A 26,935-nucleotide genomic window follows, 5' to 3' on the forward strand; every position below is an offset into this window, starting at 1 on the left:
CAAGGGCAGAGCTTTCCAGAAATTTGCCCTACTAAATTTATTTCAGATACGTGGGGTTTTTTCTTTCTTTCATCCCGGTGTTGGCACAGACACAAAGAAAACTGTGGCAGTGGTGGGGAAGCCTGAGCATTTCTATGCTCTTGTCTCTTCTTTTTGCTCCCTCTCCTTGATATTTGAATCCCTTGACCATTTCCAGTGAACTATGTGATGTGTGAAACTACAGTAACTAGAGACAACTCTTTTTTCATAGACAATTCAGTGAAAACTGCTGTCTAGTAAGTGGACAGGGGTCCAAATTAACATTTGGCATAGAAAGGCACAGGGAGCTCAGCAGGTGATTTAATTGGGTCACAGAGCAGTTGTGCTTCAGCCACCCTGTGTACTGCCACATCCCCAGGGTCCAGACTGAGTAAAGCTACAGGACAGGGTTGTGGAGCTGAGGGATTGGAGGGTGTTGTGGCAGGAAACTCAATTTTGCAGCTCCACAGGGAATTCAGAGTCATACAATGGAGGTATATTTGGGAACATAATAACCACTAAGTTGTTTTCTGCTTCTAGGGGGAAAAAAAAGTTCTAAAAAACCAAAACCATAAGAAAGCAGCGAGTGATGTGGAAGGTGTGTCCTCTACAAGCCACTGTTAATTGGTACAACAATGAAGCAAGATCTAATTCCTGAAGCAGTTTATGTGATGTGAAGAATGTAATTGAGATTTTCTTTTTTTTTTTTTTAATACTTGCACCGAGGTAATGTGGTTCAAAATTGCACTACCACAAATTTTCTTTTTATTTTGTGGAGTAAAAACGTTGCAGAAACTCAGGTTTTACTATTGAAACATCCTGAGAGACTTCAGGATATGTTATAGCCAATCAGAATTTCAGACTTGGTGAAATCTGGTCATCAGTCATGAAGTCTCTGCTGTCAGATGATGATAACATCACCTTTCAAATAAACTGAAATAAGAGACTAAACAGTTATTAAATGAGCACAGTCCCCCCTATATAGAGTATTATTTTTGTTGGGTCTTTGGTGCTTTCTCTTGCAGAAGGAAAATGTAAATATGAACTTGGATTTCTGTAATAATTAGTGACTTGGAGTTTGTCCATACTGCTTGTCAGGCTTGAGCTATACACAAACACAAGCCAGGCAAACCATCCAAGGTAGCAGTCACTGTTGCCAGTGGTACACCTTGGTATTTGCATCCGTGCTTTTATTTCTGTTTAGTGTTGAATGCTATTTGGAAAGGTAGACATTGAAACATCATGTAAAGCTCCCTAGAAAGAGCCTTGAAGTGCTAATTCTTGTTTCTTTTTTGCTTTCTGCCCCTCCACACATTCAGATTTAGCTGACCATTTGATGCTCCTTTGTCTCAGCTCATTTCTTCAGTGAAATGGTATGAGCAGGCCAACTGATAGGTGAATTAAATTAGAAATCTGTGATTACAGTTTGTAGGTTTATGGGATGCTATTCTGAGAAATAGCTAAATGCTGCCTGGGTCTGTAAGGAAATGTGGAAAGATGTTAATTCTGGGAGGTAAGAATAAAGTGAGCCTTCTTGTCAGATCTGGTAATTTCAGTACTCTTGCCTGCCTCTCAAACAATCCTGAATATGCTTGCATTTCTAGAATAGGGGAATTGTCACCATACTGGAAATGGTGAGGTCCTTCAAAGATATGAGCTGAAGAGCAGTGAATTGAAAAGAAATACAAACAGGGTATCTTGGGGATGTTTGAGCGCTTCCCCTCCGTTTTCTGGTGCCGAGGCACTTGAGTGGAAGAACTTACAGAGCTGTAAAAGGAGTAGCTGTTCCATCTTGAGGTTTGCTCTGTTAGTCTGTGAGAATCTGAGTATGAGACCTGTGAGTCCCTTCAGCTGTTGGGTTGTAAGGGGTAGATCTCTAATTCTTAGAGTTGGTCTCTTACAGGTTGTTTGTATAATTGGGCATAATGAGCATAAGTTATGCTCACTCAAGAAATGTCTTGAAGAAATGAATGTTTTTTGGTCATAGGTTAGCTGTAACTGGAGTGCATGTCAGCTGTGTTGAACCTCTCAGGTGCTGGTGACTTGTCACTTGTGAGGTATTACCTGGCTCTGCAGAGTCTGTGAATTACTGGTCACATAAGATGCCAGAGCAGTGATGGGATCTGGTGTTTCTGAGCTTGGCCCTGGGAAAACCTTTTCCTTGCGTTTCGTGGGTTTATTGTTGTAAAATATATCCTTTGTACCATGTGACCCGTACGAAGTGATAATTTGGTTTCCTGATCTGTGTAAGCAGATGATGTTCCACTAATCCCATTTATCTCCCGTGAAACAACACCACCACGTGCATGGTGGCAGTTCTGGCTGTACCTGTTGGTGTTAATGTTGCAAGTGTTCTGCTGTCTGGATTCTGCCTGGCTATTCGATGCAACACAGACTTTCCCTTAGTTCCCTTGGTAGTTTAAGGACTTGGGATTCAGTTTCCTTTTCTCTCCCGTTCTGCTCTTTTGTCTTCTGAAGGAGTAAATTGGTCTAATTGTTACTTTTTATGACATGCTTGATTAACTTTACAGACTGCTGCCTTTGCTGACAGTTTAACTAGGAATCTAACTGTTTGTGTGCTCACAGATCAGAGTGTAATTATGCTTTCTAAATTGATTTCTTTTTGATACTTCAATTAAGCTTCCTTATAACTGAGTATTCATATCCTTGCAAGTGGGGAGAGGAGGGAGTATTGCCAGTGCTATGTGCAAGAATATTTAATGAAACAAAACCCATTAAATTAGCTGACTGCCTAGCGTGCTTCCCAAAATTTTGAAGAAGGTATGAAACTAAAGTGCAAAAGCCCTGCAGGCATCATGAGAGATAAAAGCATCTTGACAGCTCTAGTTAAGAGTATCGTACCAGTCTTTATCTTTAATTACATTTTACACTGGAATAACAATGAATACAAAACAATATGAATGTAATTAATGATAGAGACTACAAAATGAAGCTCAAGGATGTCAGGAAATCGTAATGCTGTCAACTCAGCAAAATAATCCCACCTGCCACACTTCATACTTTCAGTGCTTTGCAGCGAAACTTTAAGGACTTCTAAGTTAAGGTAGAGAATGTGATTGGTATTTTGGGATGGGAGAAGAATGTAATCGTCACCAAGACAACTGGAGTAGTAAAACCATAAACTTCCAAACAGTATTTTAAACAGACTATTACAGAGCAATTTGTAACAGAAAATTTTGAGGAAAATGAAATTGGCTGTGTCTGTTGTTAAAACCTGCATTTCCACGACCATGCAGTTAATTACGGTAAGCAGAATTAATAGCATCTTAAACTTTTAAAGGTTGTTTTCTAAGTCTTTGTCCTGTCGTCCATGTGTCAGTGTTTCCCCAACCCCCAGCCTTCCCCCAGTAAAATGCTCCCTTTGATTCTAAATGAGTGACTTGACTCAGCCTTTATGTAGTTCTTTCCTGGCAATTTCTTTGGCTTGACCCATCTTTCGCACTCCGTGTAGGCAGTGTTCCTACCCACTTCGTACAAAAGAAAATCCCTAAAGAGGGAGTCTGTGTTAAATAAAGTAGACTTCTAACAATTCGGAGGGTCAGGTTGACTGGCATGTGATAGCTGTTTTATGCATTTTGGAGCTACAAAGCAACTGGAGAATGCAGAGCTGGTTTAGACAGATTTACAGCTGCCTCGCCTCACTGACTCAGGGAAACAAGACCCGCAGTTTATTTTCGTTCTTGATATTTTGTCAACTGAATTTTCGCGTTTCTTTTTTTTTTTCCCCCTCACACTTCAAATACATATCTGTTTCCTCCTTCTGTGTGTCCATCTTGTTGGCCATTTGAGATGCAGGAGGTCTGAGGATGTTAAGGACTGAGATTAATTTTTAGCAGAAGGATCCTAAAAGCCCGTTTCCCTCCATTGTGCTGCAACTTCTCATTTTTCAGTCTGGCTGAAGCCACAACTGCCTGAACAAAGATGGCCACTACTTGCCTTCTGTTTTCGCTACTGGGAATGAAGCCAATTGCCCCCAGGGGAGAAAGAGGCTTCCTATCTGTGGGGATATGGATGATGACTTTGAGGAAGGATGAAAGCGAGGTAACAGTTATTCTTTGCTGAGAGGCAGCCCATGGCATCCGTCCTTCTGAGAGTGTAAGTAAATGGCAGCTGTTGTGGAAAAAGGGCAATTGTTTGGAGAGGTTCTCTGGAGAGCGTTATTCTTCATTCTCTGAATAGTCATGGGAGAAAATTGCTGCTAAATCTAAATTTTTCTCCATTTCACTAAATAAACTGTAAGATAGTAATCTTAAATATACATGTATGGAGATGATCTGGGCAGCAATTCTGGTAGCACGTATTTAAAGAACTTTCTGCATACTTTGAACTAGTGAACTTTTGAGAATTCTTTCAAAAAACCCCCATTCAGTACAGAATGAATAAGTGCTGTAATTCTGTAGGGGATAACCATAGTTATGCATGACTAGAAGTTTTAAATCCAAGGTTTAAGTACTGAACTCCTTCCCAACTAATTGAAGCTAGGATAGTGGATGTCTAATGGTGACCTAGTTGTGCCTTTCTTGGGTTTGTCACTCGCTGTACAGCTCCTGTGGAAGCACCGTTTCGGCAGCTTTTTTTTTAAGTTGAGGTACAAGGTTACATTGTGACCCCTTACTGAGGGTTGTTGCCGACTACTTAAATAATTTGCTTCTCAGTGGATTCCCTAAAAGCAGCTGGAGTGACTCCCATCAGAGGAAAGCAGAGCAAGCTGTCAAGTCTCTGTGTGTGCACTGCAGTGCAGAGCAGATGTACTTGAGCTGGGTTTAAGCTGTCGTAGCCACGGTAACATGGAGTTCAAAGTAAATGCTCTGGCAGTTGGCCTGCCCTCATAAAACTGGTCTTTACAGATCTTCTAGCTCACTTCCATCATCCCTCTTCCTCACTCGTTGGATAATGTCCAAGCTGAGCCCTCAATCAGTAAAGGTGGTGTAGGTGCCCTCTGCATGTGCCGTTCATGTTTATCGGGCGTTATGGGCACTTTCTATCTTAACTTACTGCTTTGTGAAGTTACTATGGCATGAAAAAATCCCCGGAAACTGGCATCCTCTTGAAGGTAGAGGTGGACATTCCAGAAACCTGGAGAAATTAACCTTGTTTGGTAGCTTTCCCAAAAGTAAATCCTGCTGACTGTTTGTAACACATATCCACGTCAGTAGTGAGAGTTGAGCATTCCTTTGTCCTGCCTTTTGTTAAAGTGTAAGAGGAATCCCAGACCAATACTCTCCCACACACATGTGGAGATGTGAATTAATGTCAGTAATTTGGGTTCATACACGTATATATTCTGTATTCCCACCTGGCCAGGCTGCTTCCTGAGTACAGTATCTGTTTAAATAAAGTCTGTACTCAAGTATGTTAATGGAATTGGTAACGTTTGCATATAAAAACATCCAAATTCTGCAAGCTGTCATTGATCTATAGTCCTTATACTGAATTGCTGCTTGAATGTGTGTTGCTACTTATTCCCTTATAGGCTATAACGCTGCTTCTAAACATAATTTGCAGAAACTTCTTTGTAATGGCAACTTGTACAGACCTGCTGAAAGAAACACAGAGCACGACAGAAACTTTTATTGGCCGTGGTGCTCTTCCCTGAAGCATCTCATACAGATGTTTGTTCATTTTCCTGGCTTCCCTTGAAGGGAGAGTTGGGTGAATAGTTGAAGGTTAGGAGACAGCTGGATACTGATAGGCCTTTCTGGGGCTACCCCTAAGTATCCCACAAATATGGGATCAGCCCAGATACTTAACAGCTAGATGAGACAAGAAGCATTCAGGAAAAAGGTTGCTCAGAGGAGCTGAAGGCATTTTTCAAAGAGTAAGTGGAACTAGTACAGAGAAATAACTGTCTCCGTGGAATATCCCATAGTCCTATTGCTGTTCAGCTTTAACAAAGTAATAAAAAAAAAAGAACTCCAATCCAACCAACGAAGAGTCTTTCCTTTGAGAGACGTATTTGAATTCAATTTTAGTAATTTCCTTTTTGTGCCTTGGATAATGCCAGTTTTTGTCATGTCATTAAAACTTCCTGTGGGTACCTGTAGGAGCAGCCTGTACTTCTGTCAGGAAATGCCCCTTTGCAGTGAGCCAAGTGGCACCGGGGGAGTGCCAGTCCCTTGTCCCATGCCCACTGTGTCAGTCTCCTGTCCCACAGGATCACAGCCCTGACCCACGGATAGCACTGACTCCTGGCATGGCACCTCTGCTGCGATTTGCTAAGGGAGCAGCTCCTCTGTAGGAGGAGTTGGGAGGCCATTTGGTTGCTCTATCCCAGCTGTGGCAAGGAGGGCTGGGGGTCTGGAGCAACCTGAGAGCACTGCGGGGCTCATTTTATAAAATAAGCCTTAAAATTGTAGTTTGAAGTTGTTCGCTTAGTGACAAACAACATAAATGATTCCCAAATTCCATGAGATTGCTTTGTTTTTCGCCCTTCTCTTCTGTGTGCAAAAGGCTCCTCTTGTAAATCAGTGCCAGATTATATAAAATAACGTTTTATATGTAAAAATAGAACAAGCTCAGCTTTTCAGCAGCATTGGAATTGATCATTTATTCCTTCTGTGTGGACTCTTGCTAAAGAGCTGGTTTTATGACATGTGATAAGCTGTTGAAATATAGAGCTTGTTGATTTTAGCAGGAGCCAACAATTCCCTAATCTGTTAGGATATTGGGATTATATTTCTGAGGTTGCTTAGTAAGGATTTTAGGGCAGAATTTTATGATTTCAGGCTGTTTTTCAACTCTAAGATCTGTTTTCTAGAACTCAGTAGGGGTGGGGTTTTGTTGAAGTCACCGAGTTTGAAACAAAGGCACCAAATATGTCAATACTCAGTTTTCTGAAACTTTGTTTTTATGATGATTAACATTTAAACAAAACCCCCTTTTGTTTGGATGTACATTCATTTTTTTCCTCTGCGGTGTTTCTCTGTATGTGGTATCAGCTGCCCACTATGTAACAACGTGGAAAAATGGTCTGCATTAAGTAACTCGGTATCTGCTCTAAAAAGCAAAACTAGAATAAATCTTTACAGGCACTGCCAGGTAGGGGAGTGCTGTGTGGGGACGGGAGCGAGGACTTTGCTGGTAGTGTTTTGGAAGATTTCAGGGTGAGTTTCTTTGCTTATGTAAAACAGTGGTCTTTGTTTGGCACTTCCAATGGCGCTGGGAGTGTTGTGTAGCTTCATTGATTGGTTCCATGCAGTGGAAATCTGACCTTTAGCAGATGTTTGAGCAATTGCCAGCATTCAGAGTGATCAGCAGACTAGACAGTTTTTTCCTTGTTATGTCGATGAGAACTTCCATTAGATTAGTAACGTGCGTGACAATGTTAAGCTTTTAAATGATTAGTAAACTCTCTGAAACAGGGCAGATTTTCCTGCAGTATAGAGCTGCATCGAGTGATTTGTTTTCTTATATGCATAGTTTTGCTAATTGGTTAGCTAACGCAAATATTTTGGTAATTTAAGTGGCGTGGATTTTTTTCTTTTTGTAGTAAAGACTTTTGGATTTTAAGTAAGTTTTGGGTTGTCTGTATTTTTCTTAAAAGGTCAGTTTTAGCATGCTGTTGCAGCATCAGTTTGGGATAAATGCTTTCAAAGAAAAAAGAACAAGCTTAAATGGGCTGGGGAGGGGGAGGCAGCAGTGAAACATATCCCATCTGGAGCATTTGGCTTGGAACAGGATGTTGCATGACTCCATGTGAAGTCTGCTCTCACGAACAGTATCCTAAGTAATGTAGGAGATTCAGCTGCTTAGTGGTGGGAGTTTAGCATGAAACGAGGTCTGTTTTCTCAAACTCCAACGGTTGGAACTACAGGAAAGAGGTGGGACTTAATAAGAGATTTATGTGATGAATAACTCAACAACACCAGCAGTTGCCAGATTAAACCCTTTCCTGCAGGTGCTGGCTTTCTTCAGAGCTCTGCAATTGTTTTTCAGTGTGTTGCATGTGGGAAGAATGATCATTTAAAGGATTAGATGTTTAATATGAAAAAGATACAATTACTAAATTGCCCATTTCTGGTTCTAAATTTAAAAATCAGTTGCAGAAGGGTTGGTCTTGGCATCCTGCGTATATGCATGTGCTTTTTTTAAAAGATTTTGTTTGGACTGGGTGGGGCTTTTAGGTTTTTTTTTTCTTATTAGCATCTTGGGTGCAGAAAACACCTAAGAAAACAGCCTGTACTGAGAGCAAGGGTTATTCTTAACAACCAGTCCTGCCATTGTGGACTCTTGGACAAAACGTGTCCTGTGAAAACATGTTGGGTTTTTTTAAAGTATCAGCATTAGAAAGGAAGGGATGTGATGGTAAGAGAAGCCACACACATTAGAAAGCCCGGAAATCTTTGCCCTTTGCTCTCAGTGCTCAAGAACACTTAATTTTTCCAGTGCTGTGGAACTTTGTCAGGTATGTTTCTTTATTTTTACAATTCCCATGAATTTGTGCCAGAATTCCTTGGCAGCTCATTTTGGTATCTAATAATCTATGTACCAAATCATCTTAAGTTTTATTTGGATATAAGGAATATTCTGATTTCTTCTCATGAGCAAAACTAGCAAAGCTGTCTTTGCCTGTATGTAGCACATTTAATGTTGCTTCTGCATCGTGTTTATTCAGCCTTCATTTCCTGCTGTAAACATGAGGTAGTGGGAAATGGGAGAAACTGAACCGATTCCCTGAGTGGGTGAAATGTTTGTCTCGTTCATCAGTGGTGATCTTCCCATCCTGAGAGAGACTTGAGGAAATAGGTTTTAGCTGTGGCATTCCATCCTTCCTGATTTGGGCTTTTTTTTTTTTTTCCCATGCAGTGACTGGGGAATAAAATATCTCGATCTTAACTGGTTTCATGGGAAGTGAAATCCATGGGAGAAAAACATGGCTTTTTGCCCCCTCACCCCTCTCCACGCAGTTAATTTTCATACATTCACTGAATAAAAGTACTGGTATATGTATTTGTCTGAAATGCTGGCAACTATTATCTATTCACAGTATGTTGCAGTTGCATGATTGCAGGTCTTGGCTGTGTTTAAAACTCTTAACAGATGACGATATGTGAGTTATTTGTATCACAGTGACATAAATGAATCTAAAGTTGTGAGAAAGCCAATAAAGAACGTTACTTTCAAAGGTATTTATTGCATATTCCTTTAATTCATTGCAGTGTTAATGTTTGTTGACAGCAGGAGACAGACCTCTCCATCCTGCATTTTTGTCTTGAATGCTAAGTGGAGTTTTTCACATGAGTAATTGTTCCTTTCTTAGGCACAGTAAGTTCACTGCAGCACAAGGTATATTATACATACAATTAACAAGGAAATGAGACTGATTGTTAGAACATCCAGATTTTCAAGAGTTCATACAACAGAAGGCGTCTGGTAAAGCAAGGTGGAAACCTCAGTTGTCGTTCCCTGATATGTTTTGAAAACAGATTCACTTCTTTATCAATGAGAACTTCAGTTACCTTATACCACTCATGGTTCTGCAGCTGATGATTCTAGTCAAAAATATCATTTTACAGGGTGTCCATTTTCCTCAAGGGAACACTTGTGTCCCTTAACTTGAACAGTAATTTCATTTCTCGTTCCCTGGGGGAATGGGAACAAATGTGACGTGAGTAGGCTCTGTCTCCCCTTGCACTGATTTATCATAATACAGGAGAACTGTCAAATGCGAGTTCACTCCGGGAAGGCTGTGGTTGCCTGAGTTCCCTCTGGAGGTCATGAAGGCCCTACTTAATTATTTGATTTTTTTTTTCCCAAAAGTCCTGTCTGTGTTCTCTGTAACTGTAACTGTAGGTGCACAATCTATTGCAGCTTGTGGAGTTTGTTTGGTTTGTTTTCAAGTTGTTTCCTGATTCAGAGAACTTGGAGTAGGTGAAGTGTGTTAACATTTGTTACAAAAAAATTACTTCCTTACATTCATATATTTTTTTTTAAAGTTTCTGATTAGCATCTAAGTGTGAGTGATTATAGGAATTCAAGGAGCTCCTCAGAAAATAGACTTGCAAATGCAGATCGGTGCTAAAAATCTGGGGGAAGTTGTTCAGCAATTGTTGTGGATAGCAATGGTTGAATGAGGGGAAACAAAAAACTGTATCTTAAATCAGCAAGATGGTAGCGGGGAAATGAAGAGGAGAAAAGAGGAGGTGAAGAGTACCAGCCCTCGTATTTGTGTTTCGGGTGTCACATTTTAATTGTTCAATTCAATAAACTTTTATAAATATCAGAGTCAGTGCAGTAGCTACATTTATCATATCTAGCATATAATTTCTAGCATTCAAAGCTGCCCTGGACATACAGCAAACCTTGTTTTGTTCCAGAAACTTGCACAGATGGTGAGAAAATGATGTACAGTTCTGAATTAATGCTTTTTTACTCTCTTCTCTGCAGAATGCATTTTGAAGTGCAGGGAGGACATTTTTTTTTTATCCCAGTCACAGCCCTTATAGTTACAGTCTGTAAAATCATTGTGCATAATCAAACTTTCTTTTAATTTATCACCATAATCATCTTTAAAATGCCATTTATTCAAAAATATTATCCTTGCTGTTGTGACAGGGAATGTCTGAGTGTTTCACTTCTAAGTTACCCAGAGATGGCTAATGCTGTAATTACAGTTATTAATTTGGTTCATTAGGCAGCTTTTTATGTATACTCACTGCCAATGTTTTGTTCTTATGTCTTTACTTCTGGGCCCGAGCATTAAGGGTTTGATTGTGTTATCTGTTGGATCTGTTCTGTTTGTCTTATCAATGGATCCATTGTTCTTCCTTAAAAAGATCTCTGCAAGAAATTACTAGGAGAGCAGAAAATGCATAATACTGCTTTTTCTTCACTGATTTTTTATGTAAATTGTAGTACATTGGAGACTTCTAGGACAGATTTTAATTAAAAAAAAAGCTATGTTGTAAGCTTTTATTAAAAAAATCTTGCAATTTAAGTAGAAGTCAAACGTTTTTCTGTAGTTTGGAGAATTGTGGCACTGAAATAAATTAGATAATACTTAAGATATAAAAGATTTAATGACCTTCTTCACATACTTGAGAAATTTTGTAGCGGGATGAAAAGCAATGTTAGACGAGAGAGCAAAAGTGTCTTCTGAAAAACAGCAGTAGACAAACACACCGAGAGAGAATTTTCGTGGAGGTATCATGTCTGATTTCTGTAACCTTAAGTGCTTTCCACTCCTGTGTTCCTGAAGCTGTTCCGCCTCAGTAACTCTGTTTATTTGAAGCAGTTCTCCTGTGCTGTGGCTTCAGCAGCTGCAGCAACAGAGTTGGGCAGCTGGCCAGGGGAGCTGCTCGTCTGTGTGTCTGGGATCCAGCCTGATTTGTGTTGCGACACCTCGGTGGCACCTGAGAACCCACCCACAGTCGATCTCCAGGACATCGGGTGTCACGTAAACATAATCTCAGTTCCCAAGGGATCTGTGGTCAAGGCAAGGCAGTGCTGGGTTGAAGTGATTGTGCTCTTGTTCTGGGCGTGGGTGCTCGGGCACAGACACTGCAACTCGCCCCGTGACAGGAACCGAGGGCAGAACCTCCCAGCTCAGTATCACGGACTGAAGTTGGGGTGTTTTGTTTTGGTTTTGGTTTTTAATAAAAAACCCCAACACAAGCAAATGACTTTTAGAAGACTTCTGAAGTACATTGACCAAAGGCAGTACTTGGTTAAGTTGGGACCATACTACCTGTGCACATTGCCAAGGTCTTCGTTCTGATGTAAAACACCTCCTTAAATCAGTGAAATGGAACAGATGATTGCCTAAATTACTTACAATGCCACTGTATTTCTTTATAGTTTAAGTATTTTTTAGGGAGTTGTAATTTTTTTCCTTAGAAACTTCAGATATCTGTGACTCAGGCGTGGCCACTATGGCAAAGAGGAGATTGAGGATGTGGATTTAGACAGTCTGAAAACTCAGGAAGGCATGGTTACATTTCTCTTTTGCTCCTAAAATGTTGCTTAACTTTGGCAGGATGTTTCCTGGTGTCATGTTTTGCTCCCGTGGGCCATCCGCCCTGTTCTTAATCTCCTCTGGCCTTTTAGTAGTAGTTGGAGATACCTCACTCCGTTCAGAGGTGAATGATCTTTGATCCCAGTTTGTGGACGTTTATGCCCTGGTGAACTGTGAACTGCAATGGCCCAGTTCTTCTCTGTAAAGTCTAGCCTTGCAGTCTGGTATCAAATGGAAAAATAAAGAAGATCATATAGACCTTAGAAATGTTTGTTCTTTGATGCCTCAGACTGTGAGTACAAATTTTACTTTTCTTCTCTAATGCTGCAGTTAATCCATAGGAAAGAAGTGGACTTTGTTAGCAGGAGTCTTCAAGGTTTTAGCTGCATCAGAAAGATTATATGGGAGTTTTTTTGATGACTTTCCAGTGTGAAGAAGTGTCAACAATGTGAAGGAAATAGAGGTGTAGTTTTGAAAGATGACTTGAAGAGATCTAAACTCCAAGGCTGGAATGGTAACAAGAAGTCGACTCATAGACAGCAAAACTGTAATCCAGCTTGTGAGATGGCACTGAATCACAACACTGAAGGAAAAGACTTAAAGAGTTAAGATTTCCAGAAAATAAAAATTCAATACAACAGCAAAAGGGAAATACTTCTGCATCTAAGCTAGGAAGAACTTAGAAACTGTTTGTCTTTATTATACTGTTTAGAGGGGGGTTTAGGCAGGACCGGGAGAAACAGTTTGCAGAGTGTGGTTATAGATACCGTGCAAAGTGGAGGAAAGAGGACAGCAAGTTTCTGTTAAACTGTAACATGTTCTTCTCTGATAAGAGAGAAAGCCTTGAAGTAATTGATACAGTGCTCCTAACTTTCCTACTCAAACATTATAGTCCTCTTACAAAGGAAAAAACATCTGGAAAATATTTCCAAAGACTTTAGCAGATAATCAATGAAGTAGATAAATATTTCACTAAAGCTTTGTCTTGCTTCTGAAGTTTATTATTATTACTATTACTACTATTTTCTCATTTGCTTGCTGAGATTTGTTTGATTGGCTTGTTGCTGAAGGTTAACAGCCTTTGTTACAAGAGCAAATATTGTGTTGTCATCAGAGAACAGAAAATTACCATTTTGTAGTTGACAATAATTTATAAAAATTCCAACATACTGTCTGGTTTTGGCAGATGAATTTTTCTCTTGGTTTCCTGATTACTCTTGGAATATTCCTCCATAGTTCTCTTAATTCCTGTAAGATGACCAAAGAAAGCAATGAACTGTGTGTAGCTGCCTGATGGAATTTCTGCTGTTGGTATGAGCTAGGCCTTGAGAAAATTTCTTTGGTACAAACAAAATCTGCTGACCAGCTTGCTCTGGTGTTCTATCGCTGTGCTCAAGGTTTGCTGATGTCTTTTTGGTATCCCTGGCATTATCTGACACAAGGGCAATTGTTTGTGAGCCCCCTCCTGGTTTGTTTGGCTTGCTGTCCCAGGAATGATGTGGATGTGCAGAGCAGCTGAGGGGCACTTGGTCTTTCTTCCTAGTCTGGATTTCAAAGTACAAGTATCAAAAGTTCATCTCAAAACCTCACTTTTCTTGCATGGTCTCGTTTTTGTTTCCCTCAAAGACAGATTTGCTGTTCCAAAGTACAGTGTCAGTGTCTGCACCGTGGATTTGGGAGGACATCACTTTTCCTACCAGCATACAAACCAGATCAAACCTCTGTCTGGATAGGTGCTGATAAATACTTGTAGGTTCAGGTCTAGTCTAGGGGTTAGTCCTTTGAACCCTGGAAACACGGCTGTTCTGGCTAATGGGATTGTCTTGGTAGAAATAGGGAGAGCCCTGTGCTTTTAGCACTTCCACTGATTCCCTTTAGCAACGGTTCAGGTTTGGGCTATTCAGCTGCAGAGAGACATCAGAAAAGCTCAAGTACCTGCAGCTCTCTGCTCAGGTCCTGGTCATCTCCTTAAGCTCCAGCTTTGTGTGTTGAGCCTGTCCCAGGAGGACTGAAGTTTCCTGTTTCCCCAGGAGTGGCTTTACACCCATACCTTGCTTGCTGAGGCTGCAGCCAGGTGGTTTGCTTAAGTTTCCTGCCTCAAGAAAGGTAAATTTCTGTTACCAGCTAACTCAGATTTTGGGGATGAGGAACAACAGCAGATGATGAATTCTGATAGGAAGTGACCTATTCCTTTCCCCAGGCACTTTAATTTAGCCTCCTGTAGTGCTTTATGTTCAACAGCTGGCCAGACAAACTTTGTCTTCATTAATGAGCCATTACACTGTAAAAACTGACTGAAAGTCTACTACATATGAAATTAATATTTAACAATTAATAATTAGTATTTTGAATTGTCTGACAGGTATGTTTTAATTGTTTTTAGTCAGATCTTCAGGTGAGAGATATATGCTTTAAAATGGTATATATTTTTAAATTGAAAATATTTGCATTTAAAATAAGTATATATTAAATTTTTTAATTTTTTCAAGTTGAGACAGCTATAATAAAACCTTACTATATGACAGGTGTTGGTCTTTTTAGTGTAACAATAAAAATGTGTGTATATGCACATATGAACTGCTTTTAACTTGCCATCTAAATCACTGAAGTTTTTTAATTGGCTTTTTAGTTCACCTTATCTAAAATCATGTCTGATTAAAAAAAAAAATCCCCCTATTTTTAAATTGAGTGTGTGGGCTTTCTACAGTATGTCTGCTGCTTAACAATTGTTTTTAGAAATGAACATTAAGAAATTTAGGAGTAGTGAAAGTTTCCTATGTTGTGTGATGGTGAAGAGAATTTGAAAGATTTTTTTTTTTTTTTAAGCCCAAAGGACCAGAAAGTTTTTGTCTAATGTGTATATTTTAATTAACTGTTACTATGATTGAATACTTTATGCTTTTCTATGTTTTTCTTTGTTTATAAGGATGGTATTGGGGCATCCAAGGATGCTTTTTTAATTCTATCTTCCGTGCAACCTCTGCTTTGTGCTCTACATGATGTGCTGGTTGCTTAGCAATTCAAGCTAACTTTGCAACTGCAGCAGGCTGTTGCAATAGTATTGGTGTTTTTCTTTAGCTTTGCAACCATTTTTTACTGAATATTTTTTCTGCCAAAGCTACTTTATTGTCAGTGTTCAAGCATGCATTTCAGGGACTTCAGAATTAGGGCTTGTAAATGAGCCATGAACTGTACATGTGGATCCTTTCTGTGTTTATTACGCCATAATATATCTTGAGACTACTGTTTGCTGAAAATAAATAATTGTTTTTGTTTTGAGGCCTCTCTGTTTGTAGGATTTTTATGTTTTAAAGCTTGATGAAGGGAAGCTACCTGGAAAATCCATGTTTATTGGAGCATGTATTGGCTACATCTGGTGCTGTTCCCTCCTGCACGTGGCACGTATTTGACGTGTCTCCCAGCGAGTGGGTACCTGGTTTATTCAGGTTGTCTTCTTTATTCTGCCTCCCACAAAGTGTATTGAGTGATGTTGGCAGTGTAAGTGTGGCCTCACCTCGAGTGTGTCTGTCACTGTGTGTCCAGCAAGGACACAGGCTCCTCTCTATAGCTGTACAAATTTTGAGCAGATGATCCCGAGGCTGCAGGTTTTATTCCTCCCTCAGTAATGAGAATAATGGCTTTAGAGGACTTGTCTCTGCATCTCAGAGGAGCTGTAGTTGGGTGCTGTTAGGTGGGGTCTTTCAGTGGTTTAGAAGTGTTGGTCCTTTCCTGCTGGACAGGCCCCAGAACCATTTTGTTCCACAGAAATAAGGAGGTTTCCAAGCAGTTGTGAATCTTGAAGCAGCAGAGGCTTAATACCTTGTAGGTAATGAACTAGTCTCTTTTTTTGTACACTTCAACTTTCCAGGTTATAACTGAGGACTGCTTCTGGGATACTACACCCATTTCATTTTCTTTTGAATAAACAGAGAATTTAGGTTTTCAGAATTATCAGCATGAAGTTTCGTGGTTGTAGGGTATGTCAAACAGGATTTAATCTTCGAGGAGTTGTAAAGGAGTTGACTTCCACAGCTCATCTGAAAGTAGCAGAACTCTCTCTCCTCATGTAATGGAAAATTAGATTTTCTGTCATTAAAATTCTGTTACTTTACACAAGTAATCAAAACAGATGTGCAGATTTGAACATTTGACCAAACAATTTCATATTTTGCTTTAAGCGCTGAAATAGCATAAAATAACCCACAGTACTAATTTATCCCATCTTTTAAGGAGCTTCCAGTGTTCTTTCCTGTAAAACATCTATCTGATTCTACAGCCCTTTTTCTAGGCTTGAGAGTCAGAGGCAGGGCCCTTGCATTTTAGAGACAAGCCGTTATGTTCCTTAAATGGTGGAATGCCAGTTTTGTCAAGAACATTTTCAGGTCTTCTAAAGACTTACTCTGGTATTGTGGGTGTCTACTCACCCCTCATAAAAAATACACTGTACATTAAATATTTCTTTGTCAAAGCTAAATACTTTCTAGACTACAAGTATTAGTGAATGTACATGTCTCATTTGCAGTGGCTATTTTTAAGAATACATGGAGGCAATAAACCCCATCTTTTAATCCTAAAATGTTTGATAATTTAAGACCAATCTATTACCATTTTTTCAGCTGTTTTAGGTGCTTTTAGGCTGTATGGGCAACGCCAATGCATTTTAAAATTCTTTTTAGTGACTTATTTTAATGTGGAGCGACTGTGAAATGCTGATGTGAAAGACTGAGGAGATTTTGGTAGCAAGGAGCAACATTATTAAACAAAAATCCCTCTTGCTGTCTTTGGTTGCTATTTCACCATTTTAAGAAAGTACAAGATGCATGAACTATGCTTTTTAGCATTTTAAGCCAAATTTGCTGGAAATCAGCGTTGGTGTCCTGACAGTTTTAAAGTGTTTCAGAATTCGTTTGGTCAGCCTTATTTATTTGGAGCAGAAGTGACTGGAAAACTCTGGATCACAGCACTGCATGTAGAGAATTTCACCATGGTTGTTGTGTTTGGACTTTGAAACAGCAATATTTTGTTGCAATTGTTTGGCTGACTCCATTGGAAATAAATTTGTTGTCTTGCTTTACTTGGAAAAGCATGCTAAAAGCTTATGCTGCTTCCTGTTGGAAAATAGCAGTGAGTTACAAAATTAGCACATTGATGCCAATTATAAATATAATATCATCCCAGTGGGAATTTCTCCTTTTTATGCAAGTGAATGCATACGTGGTGAGAGTACTTCAACCACTCTGGGAACACAGACATATAATATCTATTCACAAACAGCTGACAAGGCAAGGAACCAAAATTTGGCTGAAAAATCTCAAAATCAACATTCATTCTTAGGGAGGCAAATGTGGTAGAGTTTCTTGTTGTACAGAGTTCTGTCAGTGAAGCAAAAAAGATTAAGTATTTTCAGCCTTTGCACTCCTTAGAGGGTCTAACTTTGGCTCTACATTTTATTTTGTTGGCATAGGTTGCTGGATCGCTTCCTTTCCTCATCCTCTCCCCTTTTTACTCCCTTTCATAAATTGTACTGCCTGGGATCCTGCTTGTCTCCATGTGGTAGGGAAAGGGGAAGCCTGTGTTCTTCAGAGGCTTTACTGTTTGGAAAAATTAATTTCCTAGCAAAACAGAGAATGGATAATGATTGGGCTCTGCATTTGCCTGTGTTGCCTCTGCCTTTCCAAAATGAACTTTGAAAAGGCAGCAGACAGTTAGTAGTCTTGGCATGGAGACCTGAGGGTGGTGGAAGCTGGCAGGAGTAATTCCCAAGTAAGGTTGTGTGTGTATCGTACCAGAGGCGGAATATGGTGCCCTGGGCAATGGCAGACTGGCTCTGTGCCATGCTCCATTCTCCACTTTCCTTGGAACTGCTCCTTTGAAGATCTAATTATACAGTGCCAGGAGACTCTGCAGAGAGCGGGGCTGGAACTCCCACCGCCCTTGCACCGGATTTCGGTTTATTTGGGGTGCAGAACTCGCACACAAACACTAGATTGTGTCACAGTTATCCACAAGTTCTGGCCAGTGTCCAGGAGATACAGTATGTTTTAGTGTGGCTGTTGCTTAACTGCCAACTCTGCCTTAGACTTATCTGTGTTTTTCAAAAATATTTATTCACTTCATTCCCCTTGCCTCTTTTTTTAAATCTGCTGCTGTGTGAGGTCTGGTGCTTAACCTCTTACACCTTGTTATGGATTACCCAAGGGAAGTGTCCTTCCAGACACTAAAATAAAATTATTTGACCAGTCCAGAAAAATCAAGTGGAATTTGCAGGAGGAGAGGCCAGGAGGAAGGTGACTTTAGAGAATGATTTCTGACTGTATTGTCACTGAAGGTTGTCTTACAGTTGATCAAATGCCAAAATTTAGAAATAAATGTATCTCCATAAGGGTTTGAAGTAGCTGCAAATACAAGATACTGCTGCCAAAGATGATTTGAGATATGATGTGGTTTCCTGCCAGTGCTTTAAAGCATTACTCTGTTTGCTGTTAACTTTGTTTTCATTAAGAAATTATTATTCTGCAACTTTATTATGCATTTTAAAATTAATTTATAGAAATTAAGTTATTAAAAAGTGCTTTTTGGTAGAAGGGGTCAACTTCCAATTTTTAATTTTGAGTTTTTGCTGCTGTTTTCCCCTTGCTTTGTTAGCATAACAGATGATTGTTGAAGTGAGAGGATCGTTTTATATGCGGACTCTTACTGTGGGGCAGATTCTGACACCACCACAAAGACTAACAGTAGTTTCCTGATAGTTTCAGTGAGGGAAATGGGCAAAGGGAAAAGGTAAAAGAGTAGCTGTGTTGATTAACAGGGTGATGCAGAGATGACTGATCAGCCAGGGTAATGGAAATGTGGGAGGAGAGGCAGCAGGCAAATGGCAGAAATTCCAGATGTTGAGGTGGTGAATTCAGAGGGAAAACTCTGCCCATGCGAAATGAAGAAGGAACAGTATTTTTTGCAGACAACTGAACTGATCAACCTTGACCCAGTCATCTGGGTTATATATAAGATATTATATATACTTAAGAGATATATATAGATATGATTTATATATATAAAAGATATATAATAAGATACATTATAAGTTAAGTTATCTTGATCTGGTGCTTTAAAGAGGGAAGGGAAAAGGTGTGTAGGAATGGAATGGGAGTAATATGGGTTAAAAGTATCTGTGGGGGAAAACTGGGATGATGAATTTTGATACAAGAGTGAGAAGAGGCTTGGTGCAAATTTAAGTTGTGTACTCATAAGGGAGAAGGACAAGATGAGGAGGAGCACTATGTAGTACACGTTTGGGAAGGGTGAGACACAAAGTCTAGACGAGGAAGTATGCTGCAGGCCTAAAATTAACCAGAGCTAAAAGAGAAGAATATTTCTGTGACAGTGATTTTAAGTTCTCAAAAGCAGATAGAGGAAGAAACTGCAGTTTGAGGAGTTCTCTTGTGTGTGGCAGAGAGCTGAAATTCAGCAAGGTAGGAAAGCATCTTCCCTTCTTCTCCAGTTCCCCATTGACAAGCAGTGATGTTTTTGTGTATTGCCAGCTGGTCTTTCTTAGGAAATTTCTCATAATTTGGAGAAGAGAATTACTTATTACATTGATTTTTTTAAAATTTAAAATAAATTCTGTAAGTTTTGAAATGTAATGATTTTAGAATAGCTTGTTTGGTAAGATAGGTAGCTTTTGGATAGCTCTGAGTTCCCTCTTCCCTTTCCAAGAGGAGACAAAAAGTTTGGTGGATTTACCTTGGTGAGTGCAGCTGAGGGGCGGAAGTGTGTTTGTTCTCTAAGAATGTGTTGGGGAGGGATAGGGGGTAGCCTAAGATCAAATAGTTGCAAACTGGGTCCAAATTAATTTGGCTGGAAACAAAAAGCGGTTGTGGTGTTTTGCTTGTTTGTTTGGGGTTTGGTTTTGTTTGGGGTTTTTTTGTTGGTTTGTTGTTTTTTTTTTGAATGGGATTCCAGGACAGCAATGGCAGGAAACTGAGAGCTGCCTCTGTAGATGCTGTGTTGGGTTTACTTGTAGTAGCAGAGTCTGCAGGCTCAGGATGTCCTTTCTGGTGCTGTTCCAAATGGCTTTGTTTTCCCCCTGCCCTTAAAACCGTTTCTTTGGTTGGTTTGTATTACATGACACGTATTTGAACTGAGAATGAGAATTATTCTTAAAACTTCCTGATGTGTAAACAACTGTATGTATTACTTGAATGCTACTTGTAAATATCTGATGTAATACTTTTTATTAATGAGTTAAGACGTCCCGTGTTAATGGTAGTGTTCTAGCAAATGTAACTCTCCTCTCTTTAGCACAACTGCACTGCCAAGAAAAATGTCTTCTGTGGTGCAGGTACTGATTATATAATTTCAATACCATAATATTAAAATGCATAATAATAGACTCTTGCATTAAAGTTTTAAACATATGCTTTCGAAAGTGCACGTAGATACACATGTTGTGTATATGCAATAATGTATGTCCTTTCCTTTCTTAAATTTCCCCAGGTATATGTGGAATTTGATGACCTTGAATGGGAAAAACGAGAGTGGGTTAAAGTTTATGAAGATTTTGCAACCTTCTTGGTGGAGTACCAGCTGGTCTGGGCGAAAAGAAAGGACCCAAGCCAGACTCAGGGATCAAAGATCAAACAAATTCAATGGCCTGCATTGGTAAGATACTTGAGCAATTGCATTTACTAAACTGTTTTAATCTTTTTGATTCTGTCCTTAGGAAGCTGCCTAGGTTACTCAAGTGGTGGTGGAAAGTGGTGAGCATGGAGTGGGAGGAGGGTAAGAAAAAGAAAATACTAGTAAAGCATGTTCGTGTTGGAGGGGTGATGTGATAATAGTCACTCATTTTGCTTTTTGAATCAACTGAGAGTACTGCAAAACTGGTCTCTGAGTAACATAACAGAATTAATGTCACTTTACATAGTCAAAGCGTCTTACAAATATAAACTTATCAAGAACACATCTTACTGCTCTGGGGAGGATTGAAACTAAGGTGAAAAATAAACCCTTAAGCTTGTACCTTCTTTGTGGGAGCTGAGGGTATCTGAAATTCAGGTCAGAGTTCAGAAAGATGAGAAAAGATTAATGAAGTAAGTGGTAATTGTTTGCCTGTTTTATGAGGTGGTGCTTGTGACTCTCCTTCTTGCTGGATTGCTGCCCAAGCGTTAAAGCTGTGAGGTAACTGCTGGGAGGTTGTGTGCATTTGTGGCATGCCTTGGGATAAACCTGAGGAATACTCAGGGTCTGATGAGATAATCCAATAAGCAATAAACTCGTATTCCATTTTTCTCCAAAGAAACTAGTAGTGCTGTCAAAGTCTTCAGAAGAGCCAAATAGATCTGACATTTCAGGAACCTACTATATTGGATCATTTGCAATGTGTGGAGTTGGGGAAGATTTCTCACAGACTGGTGGGTAAAAGCGGGCTCTAACAAATTTGTCGAAATGGTGAAGGGCAGTCTTAGATATATTTGATATTAAACCTAATATCTGTGACTTCAGTCTTAGGTTTTTAGAAACTTGTGGTCTAATGAATTTAGATGATATTTTTAGATGGTATTTTTTTCCTTCCAGCTTTTGCTATGTCTGTGTTTCCTTTCAATACCCTTCGTATTCTTGTCTCTGAGCACTGGATGGACTTCTGGAAATGCTGTCATGTGATTATTTTTCTGGAGCTGTGGTTGGAACAGTCATGCTGAAAGGTCATGAAGCTGTCTGGTCTAGAAAGCCATAGATTTAGGATGGACTTACCTCTTCCTCAGTGAATATTCCTGCATGACTCAGCTTGTCTGTCTGTGCTGATGTACTGGAGCAAAGCAAGCCAAACTTTCTGGATGTACAGGCTGATCCATATGTTTGCTTGTACAGGCAGGTTTTCTGTTTCAAGTTAGTATATCCTTGAGCAAGAATTTTTAGTTTCAGGGAGTTGTGTCATTTGCTCTTTGAAGCCACCCATCTCTCCTTGATTGAGAGGGGTATTTTAAGACCTATTAGGAACTTAGAACTTGGTATCTAAGTACTCTGCTCTTTTACATGCTTTTCATCTCACCCTCTAGGATAGAGATCCTTCTTGGGTTTAGGAGGGATATATTTCTAGTCTGGCTGCTGATCCTGTCCTCAAGTTATAAGTATTAATTTGTCTTAATTTGCTAATGTGTGAAAGTGTTTTAGTCAAACCTTTCTCCCAGTAGACACTTTTATCAAACTTATGCTGGTCCAGCAGAAGGCAGAAACCTTCTTTTCTTCCATCTTACTCTTTCATTCTTTTTTAGTGTTTACATTCTTGAGGCAGCTGATAGGCGTGAAAAGGAGGATTTGCAAAAGATCTCCCTCCTGCTTTTGCAGTTAAAAAACTGAAATCACAGAGGCTGAAGTGAGGCTCAAATAGCTTGTTGGGTCACAGTTTCCAGATGTTAAAGTTGACAAGTTCTCAGCATTTGTACTTGGCCTGCCTGCAGATGTTCTAGCAATTGTTTTCTGAGTCAAACCCTCTACTCATCCATTCCAGTCAAGTGCAGATACAGGATATTAACTCTAGTTAGAGCAGATGCCTTCCACAGAGCCCTCCCAAGGTTCTGCTCTGTATCAATTGCTCCTCTGAGCACACCATGCCTGGGAACAGTGAAGGTGCTCAAATTGCCAGGGAACTTCAGGGTTTTGTTGCCAGACTGTCTGAACACTGTGGTGGAGTGGAGGGGATGATCTCTCTGAAGGTTTGCGTGGTGTTCTTTGGTTGTGGGGTGTTTTTTTCCTTTGTTTTACGAAACAAGACTTATTAAAAATGGGAAAGCATGAAAAAAGTGGTAAAAAATTAATTTGCCAAACAGCAATAGGAATATTTTACTTTTTTGGTGAAATCCCAAGTGTGGATGTGATAATGCACTCATTTTGGAAGAGTTGAGTCTTGCTGTAGTTCTTAAAGGGAATGTCTCAGGCTTCCCCATTCATGTGAACTATACTGAAAAGAAATCATACCAAAATAAAAGTTTCTAGTACACTTTATTTTGGATGCTAATGTAAATGCAGCAAAGCAATATTTAAGTATATTTTATGTAGTAGTTCTCCAGAATCTTTGCTTTTAGTGGAGTGAATGAAAAGTTCTTATGTTCTGCTTTGATTGATGTGCTCTGTATTTACTGCGTGGTGTTCAAGCTCAATCAGAAGACAAGATCTGCAGTTGCTGTGGGGCTTTCTGTGGGCAGTTATCAGTCTGGTTAGTATCTGTGTACTTCACAATTACTGATTGCTTTTATCACTCAACTGTGGGATAGGATGAATCTCCCCTTTATAGATAAAACTTCTAGAATGCAAGTTGGTCACAAGTGTTGCTGTTTTAAAATGCCTGAATGCCTGAGGTGTAGCTGTTCCTGAAAGCACAGAATCCACTGACCTTGTGTAACTGTCCTTTAAGATTTTAGGCTCTTTAGTCAGTCTTCCCCTCCTGAGAAAGGGAGAAAATCAGAAGTATGGCCTCTTTCTCCTTGTCTAGGAACTGAGTAACAGAAGAGGGGTAGATTATTCCCTTCATTTAGTTTCTCTTATGATGTTTACCTTAAGTAATGGAGATGATTTACAGATGTCAGTGCAGGAGAAAACTTCCTGGCCAAAGGGTTAGCGTAAGGAAAAACAAAAGTATGGATTTTGAAAACTTAAACAGTATAGGTAGTAGAAGTGAGTGGTGTGCCTTTCCACATCAAGGGATTAAGAAAAGTAGCCCAGATAAGGTGCTGAAAGTGAAGGCATCCCCTCAGGTTGGAAAAGAAGCAGGTTTGCATGTCACAAAGGTACCAAGAGAGGGGAGTGATGGGCTCAAAATGATGGGCTTGGGGGGAATCACCAGTACTGCAAAAATGAGGGAAAATTTGGTTTTTAATTTCTCAGAAACAACTTTGAAGCAATTCAGGTGATGAATAAAAATTTTTGGCCTGCAGGTTGATAAAGAATAGTTGTATTTTAGGGGGAGTAAATTAATCTCCCTGATGTAGAAATAGTTTGGGCACAAGGATGTTAGAGATCAGTGATAAAATCGTGCCTATGATATACTTCAGTCTAAAGTCTTAGGGGTATGGTGGTATCTCTGCAGCAGCCAAGAGGGGAGATGGAAGTACATGTGTGGGTAGGGTGACAAATTGGAGCCAAGGTTTTAATGTGGACAGAACAGAATGCTTCTGTGAGCTGTCAGTTTGAATTTAATTACTGTGTCTCTAATTGCATGTTAAAATATCTAGAAATAAAGTGTAGAGGGAGAGAAAGAGAGGACGAAAGATAGAAGCAGCTAGAGACATTTTAGAGAATAACAGAATAATGTGAAAGAAAAGTTTAAAATGATAGACTAACTAGGAGAGGACACCATGGTAGAAACATAGCTAGCAATTCACTTTTAGGCACAGAAAGGTGTGGACTGAGTGTCTTTTTCTTAATAATTTTGTTTGGGAAGAGAGTTTTGGAAACTTGAATGATGTGCTTAAATGAAAATTTATTATTGGAGGTTTACAAATAGAAATGAAAGAAAGACATTTCACACAAGCATTTTAAGGAGCATGTTCCACCATCCTGGAAGGGAAAGAATAGAAATGCAGTTATGATTAAAGGAGTTTAAGATAGATTATGGCAAATTTGTACCTTCAGGTAAAGGATCTAGGAGAATACAAGAGGTTGGAAAGAAAAGATTTGGAATTGGAGGTAAGGAAAAGTGAATGCAATGAATGGGAGTGCACATGAGAAACTTCTGCAACAAGAAAGGAAGAGACTATTGTAGAACAGAGAAGGAAAAATACTGTCTTATTTTGGCCTTTTCCTTCTGGAAGAAACTGGTGGTCTTGTGTAGGGTAAATGTCAAAGGAGGAAACAGCTTGACTCAGTATAATATGCTAAAAACAGGAGTGGGGAATGGTCCATTGAGCTGGCAGGGCAGAGCTGGATGCCTGGGAGGGTGATGGCTCAGGCTGTTTCCTGCATTCTGCTGGGTATGGCTTGTTTTGTGAAGTATGTGTTGCCTGTCGTTACACCTGTAAACAAACCAGTGCTGCTTGTGAATTCAGTATGAGTCCATAGACGGTAAATCAGAATCCATAGATGATAAATCAGAATCCATAGATGATAAATCAGAAGAAACCATACTGTTGCTTGAAGATGAAGACATTGCTTCACTAGCTTTACAGTACTCACCTTGTCCAACCAACAGATTTGCCCTGGCATACAGCAAGGACTGGTTCTCCTGCCATTGTGTGTTTCTGAGACATACATAGATAAAAGCTAAAATACATTTTTATGAGGAGATCCTGAACATATCTCCTAAGGCAGGGAGGCTGGAGGAGCAACTCAGTCTGCCCCCCACCGCAGTAAAAAAAAGAGCATGTGTCTGTTTGCCTGTCCTCTCTTTCTTGGAATAAGTGAAGTCATTGCTAAAACAGTGGCTTGAGAACAGTCTTTCCTGGGACCCTGTCCAGGGCTCTGCAAGAATATGGGGCTTTAGCCAGGCTTATAGCAAAACCAGGGACAAAGAGTGGATCTTTGCTGGCAATGACTAACTCTTTTCCATTGTGAGAATCTGGAGCTGATTTACAGTGGCCAGTGCCAGTGGCACATGTGGAACTGAGGGCCTTCAGTCTGACCATCATGCTAATGAGGAGGTTGTCTTGCAGAAGAATGAGATGAGGTTTGTTCTGGGTGGTGGTGGGTGTGTTTGTTCTGGGGGGATGTGAGTGAGCCCATATGTTCGTGTGCTCGCTGTGTGTCAGGGCACTTGGGGCTGAAGTGTAAGAGCAGGAGTGTTTGTGGACATGTGGAAGATAAGACTTGTCCTCTGACCTTATGTAGCCTTTTCCCTCCTCCCTCCCTGCCCCTCTGTCCCAGCTGTCAGTGGCAGAATCCTTTTGCTTGACAGCATTTTGCTTCAGCTGCCTTGATTGTGCTGGATTATAAAGCAAATACTTATAAAGTGCCAGTTTATTGGCATTTGTGTCACGATTAAAGAAGAAACTGCACAGATTGAACAACAAGCTTCCACAGGGCTTCCAGGGGTGCCTGAGACAAATCAAATTCTTTATTTTTGGCATGATAATGGAAAGTAGAACAGGTCCCTTGTCATTCCTGTTTCTACTGTTATATACTATCACTCTTTCAGTTGCTCAAGGATTTGTTTTCTTCCTTGTCTGGATGATCTAAATTTTAACATTTCTGAGTAAGTTACTCTTTTCTATGTTGGTCCCACGGATCAGATTGATCCCTGTCAGAGTCAGGAGCTTCTGTAGATACTGCTGATGTTCCTCCTTCATTGCAGCCTGTTCTCTCTCTGCACAATGAAAAATAGAGGTATACACTGTCAGATGCTGTGATTAAATCCTCAGCAGACACTCAAAATACTTAGCAGTAAAAAGAAATCAATTCACAAAGGATTACTGTGTGTATGGAAAGTAAGGCAGAGAGAAGACTCAGGCTTCGGTCTCCTGAGTCCTAAAAATAAGTAAAAACTTTGAGGATATTTCAAATTTGAGGGGAGGAAGTGCTGTAGCTTCCAGGGAAAACAGTCAAAAACTAATAGTGGATTTTTTCAGCTTCTCCATTCCCTGCATCAAAATTGTGGTGCTTGTATACCTTGCTAATATGGGGTAAAGATGAAATATATACAACAGAGGAGAAAATGCTTGGAAGCTGTCAGCTTCTTGGAAGACTTTAGCGCTTGGGGAAGAGAAAATTTAAGTAACTGACTCAGCAGAGCATAAATGACCCGATTTTTGCTGCATTGTGAAAGACAGCAACATGCAGAAACAGCACTTGGAGATGGTTCAAAGATTACTTTTCTGGAGAGCGTGTTACTGTGATATTCCCACAGAACATCATCTCAGGCAGTACCACATCCCGCCTGTGTACTTTGGCACTTGCCTTTTTTGAACTGCTGCTTACTGGGAGTCACTGCTCTCCCTGCAGCCTTCTAAGGAGAGG

General features: G+C 39.9%; 1 protein-coding gene across 2 annotated transcripts in view; it reads left to right on the forward strand.

Moving 5' to 3' along the window:
* Nucleotides 1-26,935, forward strand: part of JMJD1C (jumonji domain containing 1C) — a 160,081-nt gene that overhangs the window by 28,963 nt on the left and 104,183 nt on the right. For both annotated transcript variants that reach the window (XM_027694058.1, XM_027694062.1), the window contains exon 2: nt 20,486-20,650. In XM_027694058.1, the coding sequence (XP_027549859.1) occupies nt 20,486-20,650 (165 nt within the window). The remainder of the gene's footprint in view (nt 1-20,485; nt 20,651-26,935) is intronic.

The sequence above is a fragment of the Neopelma chrysocephalum genome, unplaced genomic scaffold (genome assembly GCF_003984885.1).
Source record: "Neopelma chrysocephalum unplaced genomic scaffold, ASM398488v2 Primary Assembly neopelma1_96, whole genome shotgun sequence".
Classification (NCBI taxonomy): domain Eukaryota; kingdom Metazoa; phylum Chordata; class Aves; order Passeriformes; family Pipridae; genus Neopelma; species Neopelma chrysocephalum.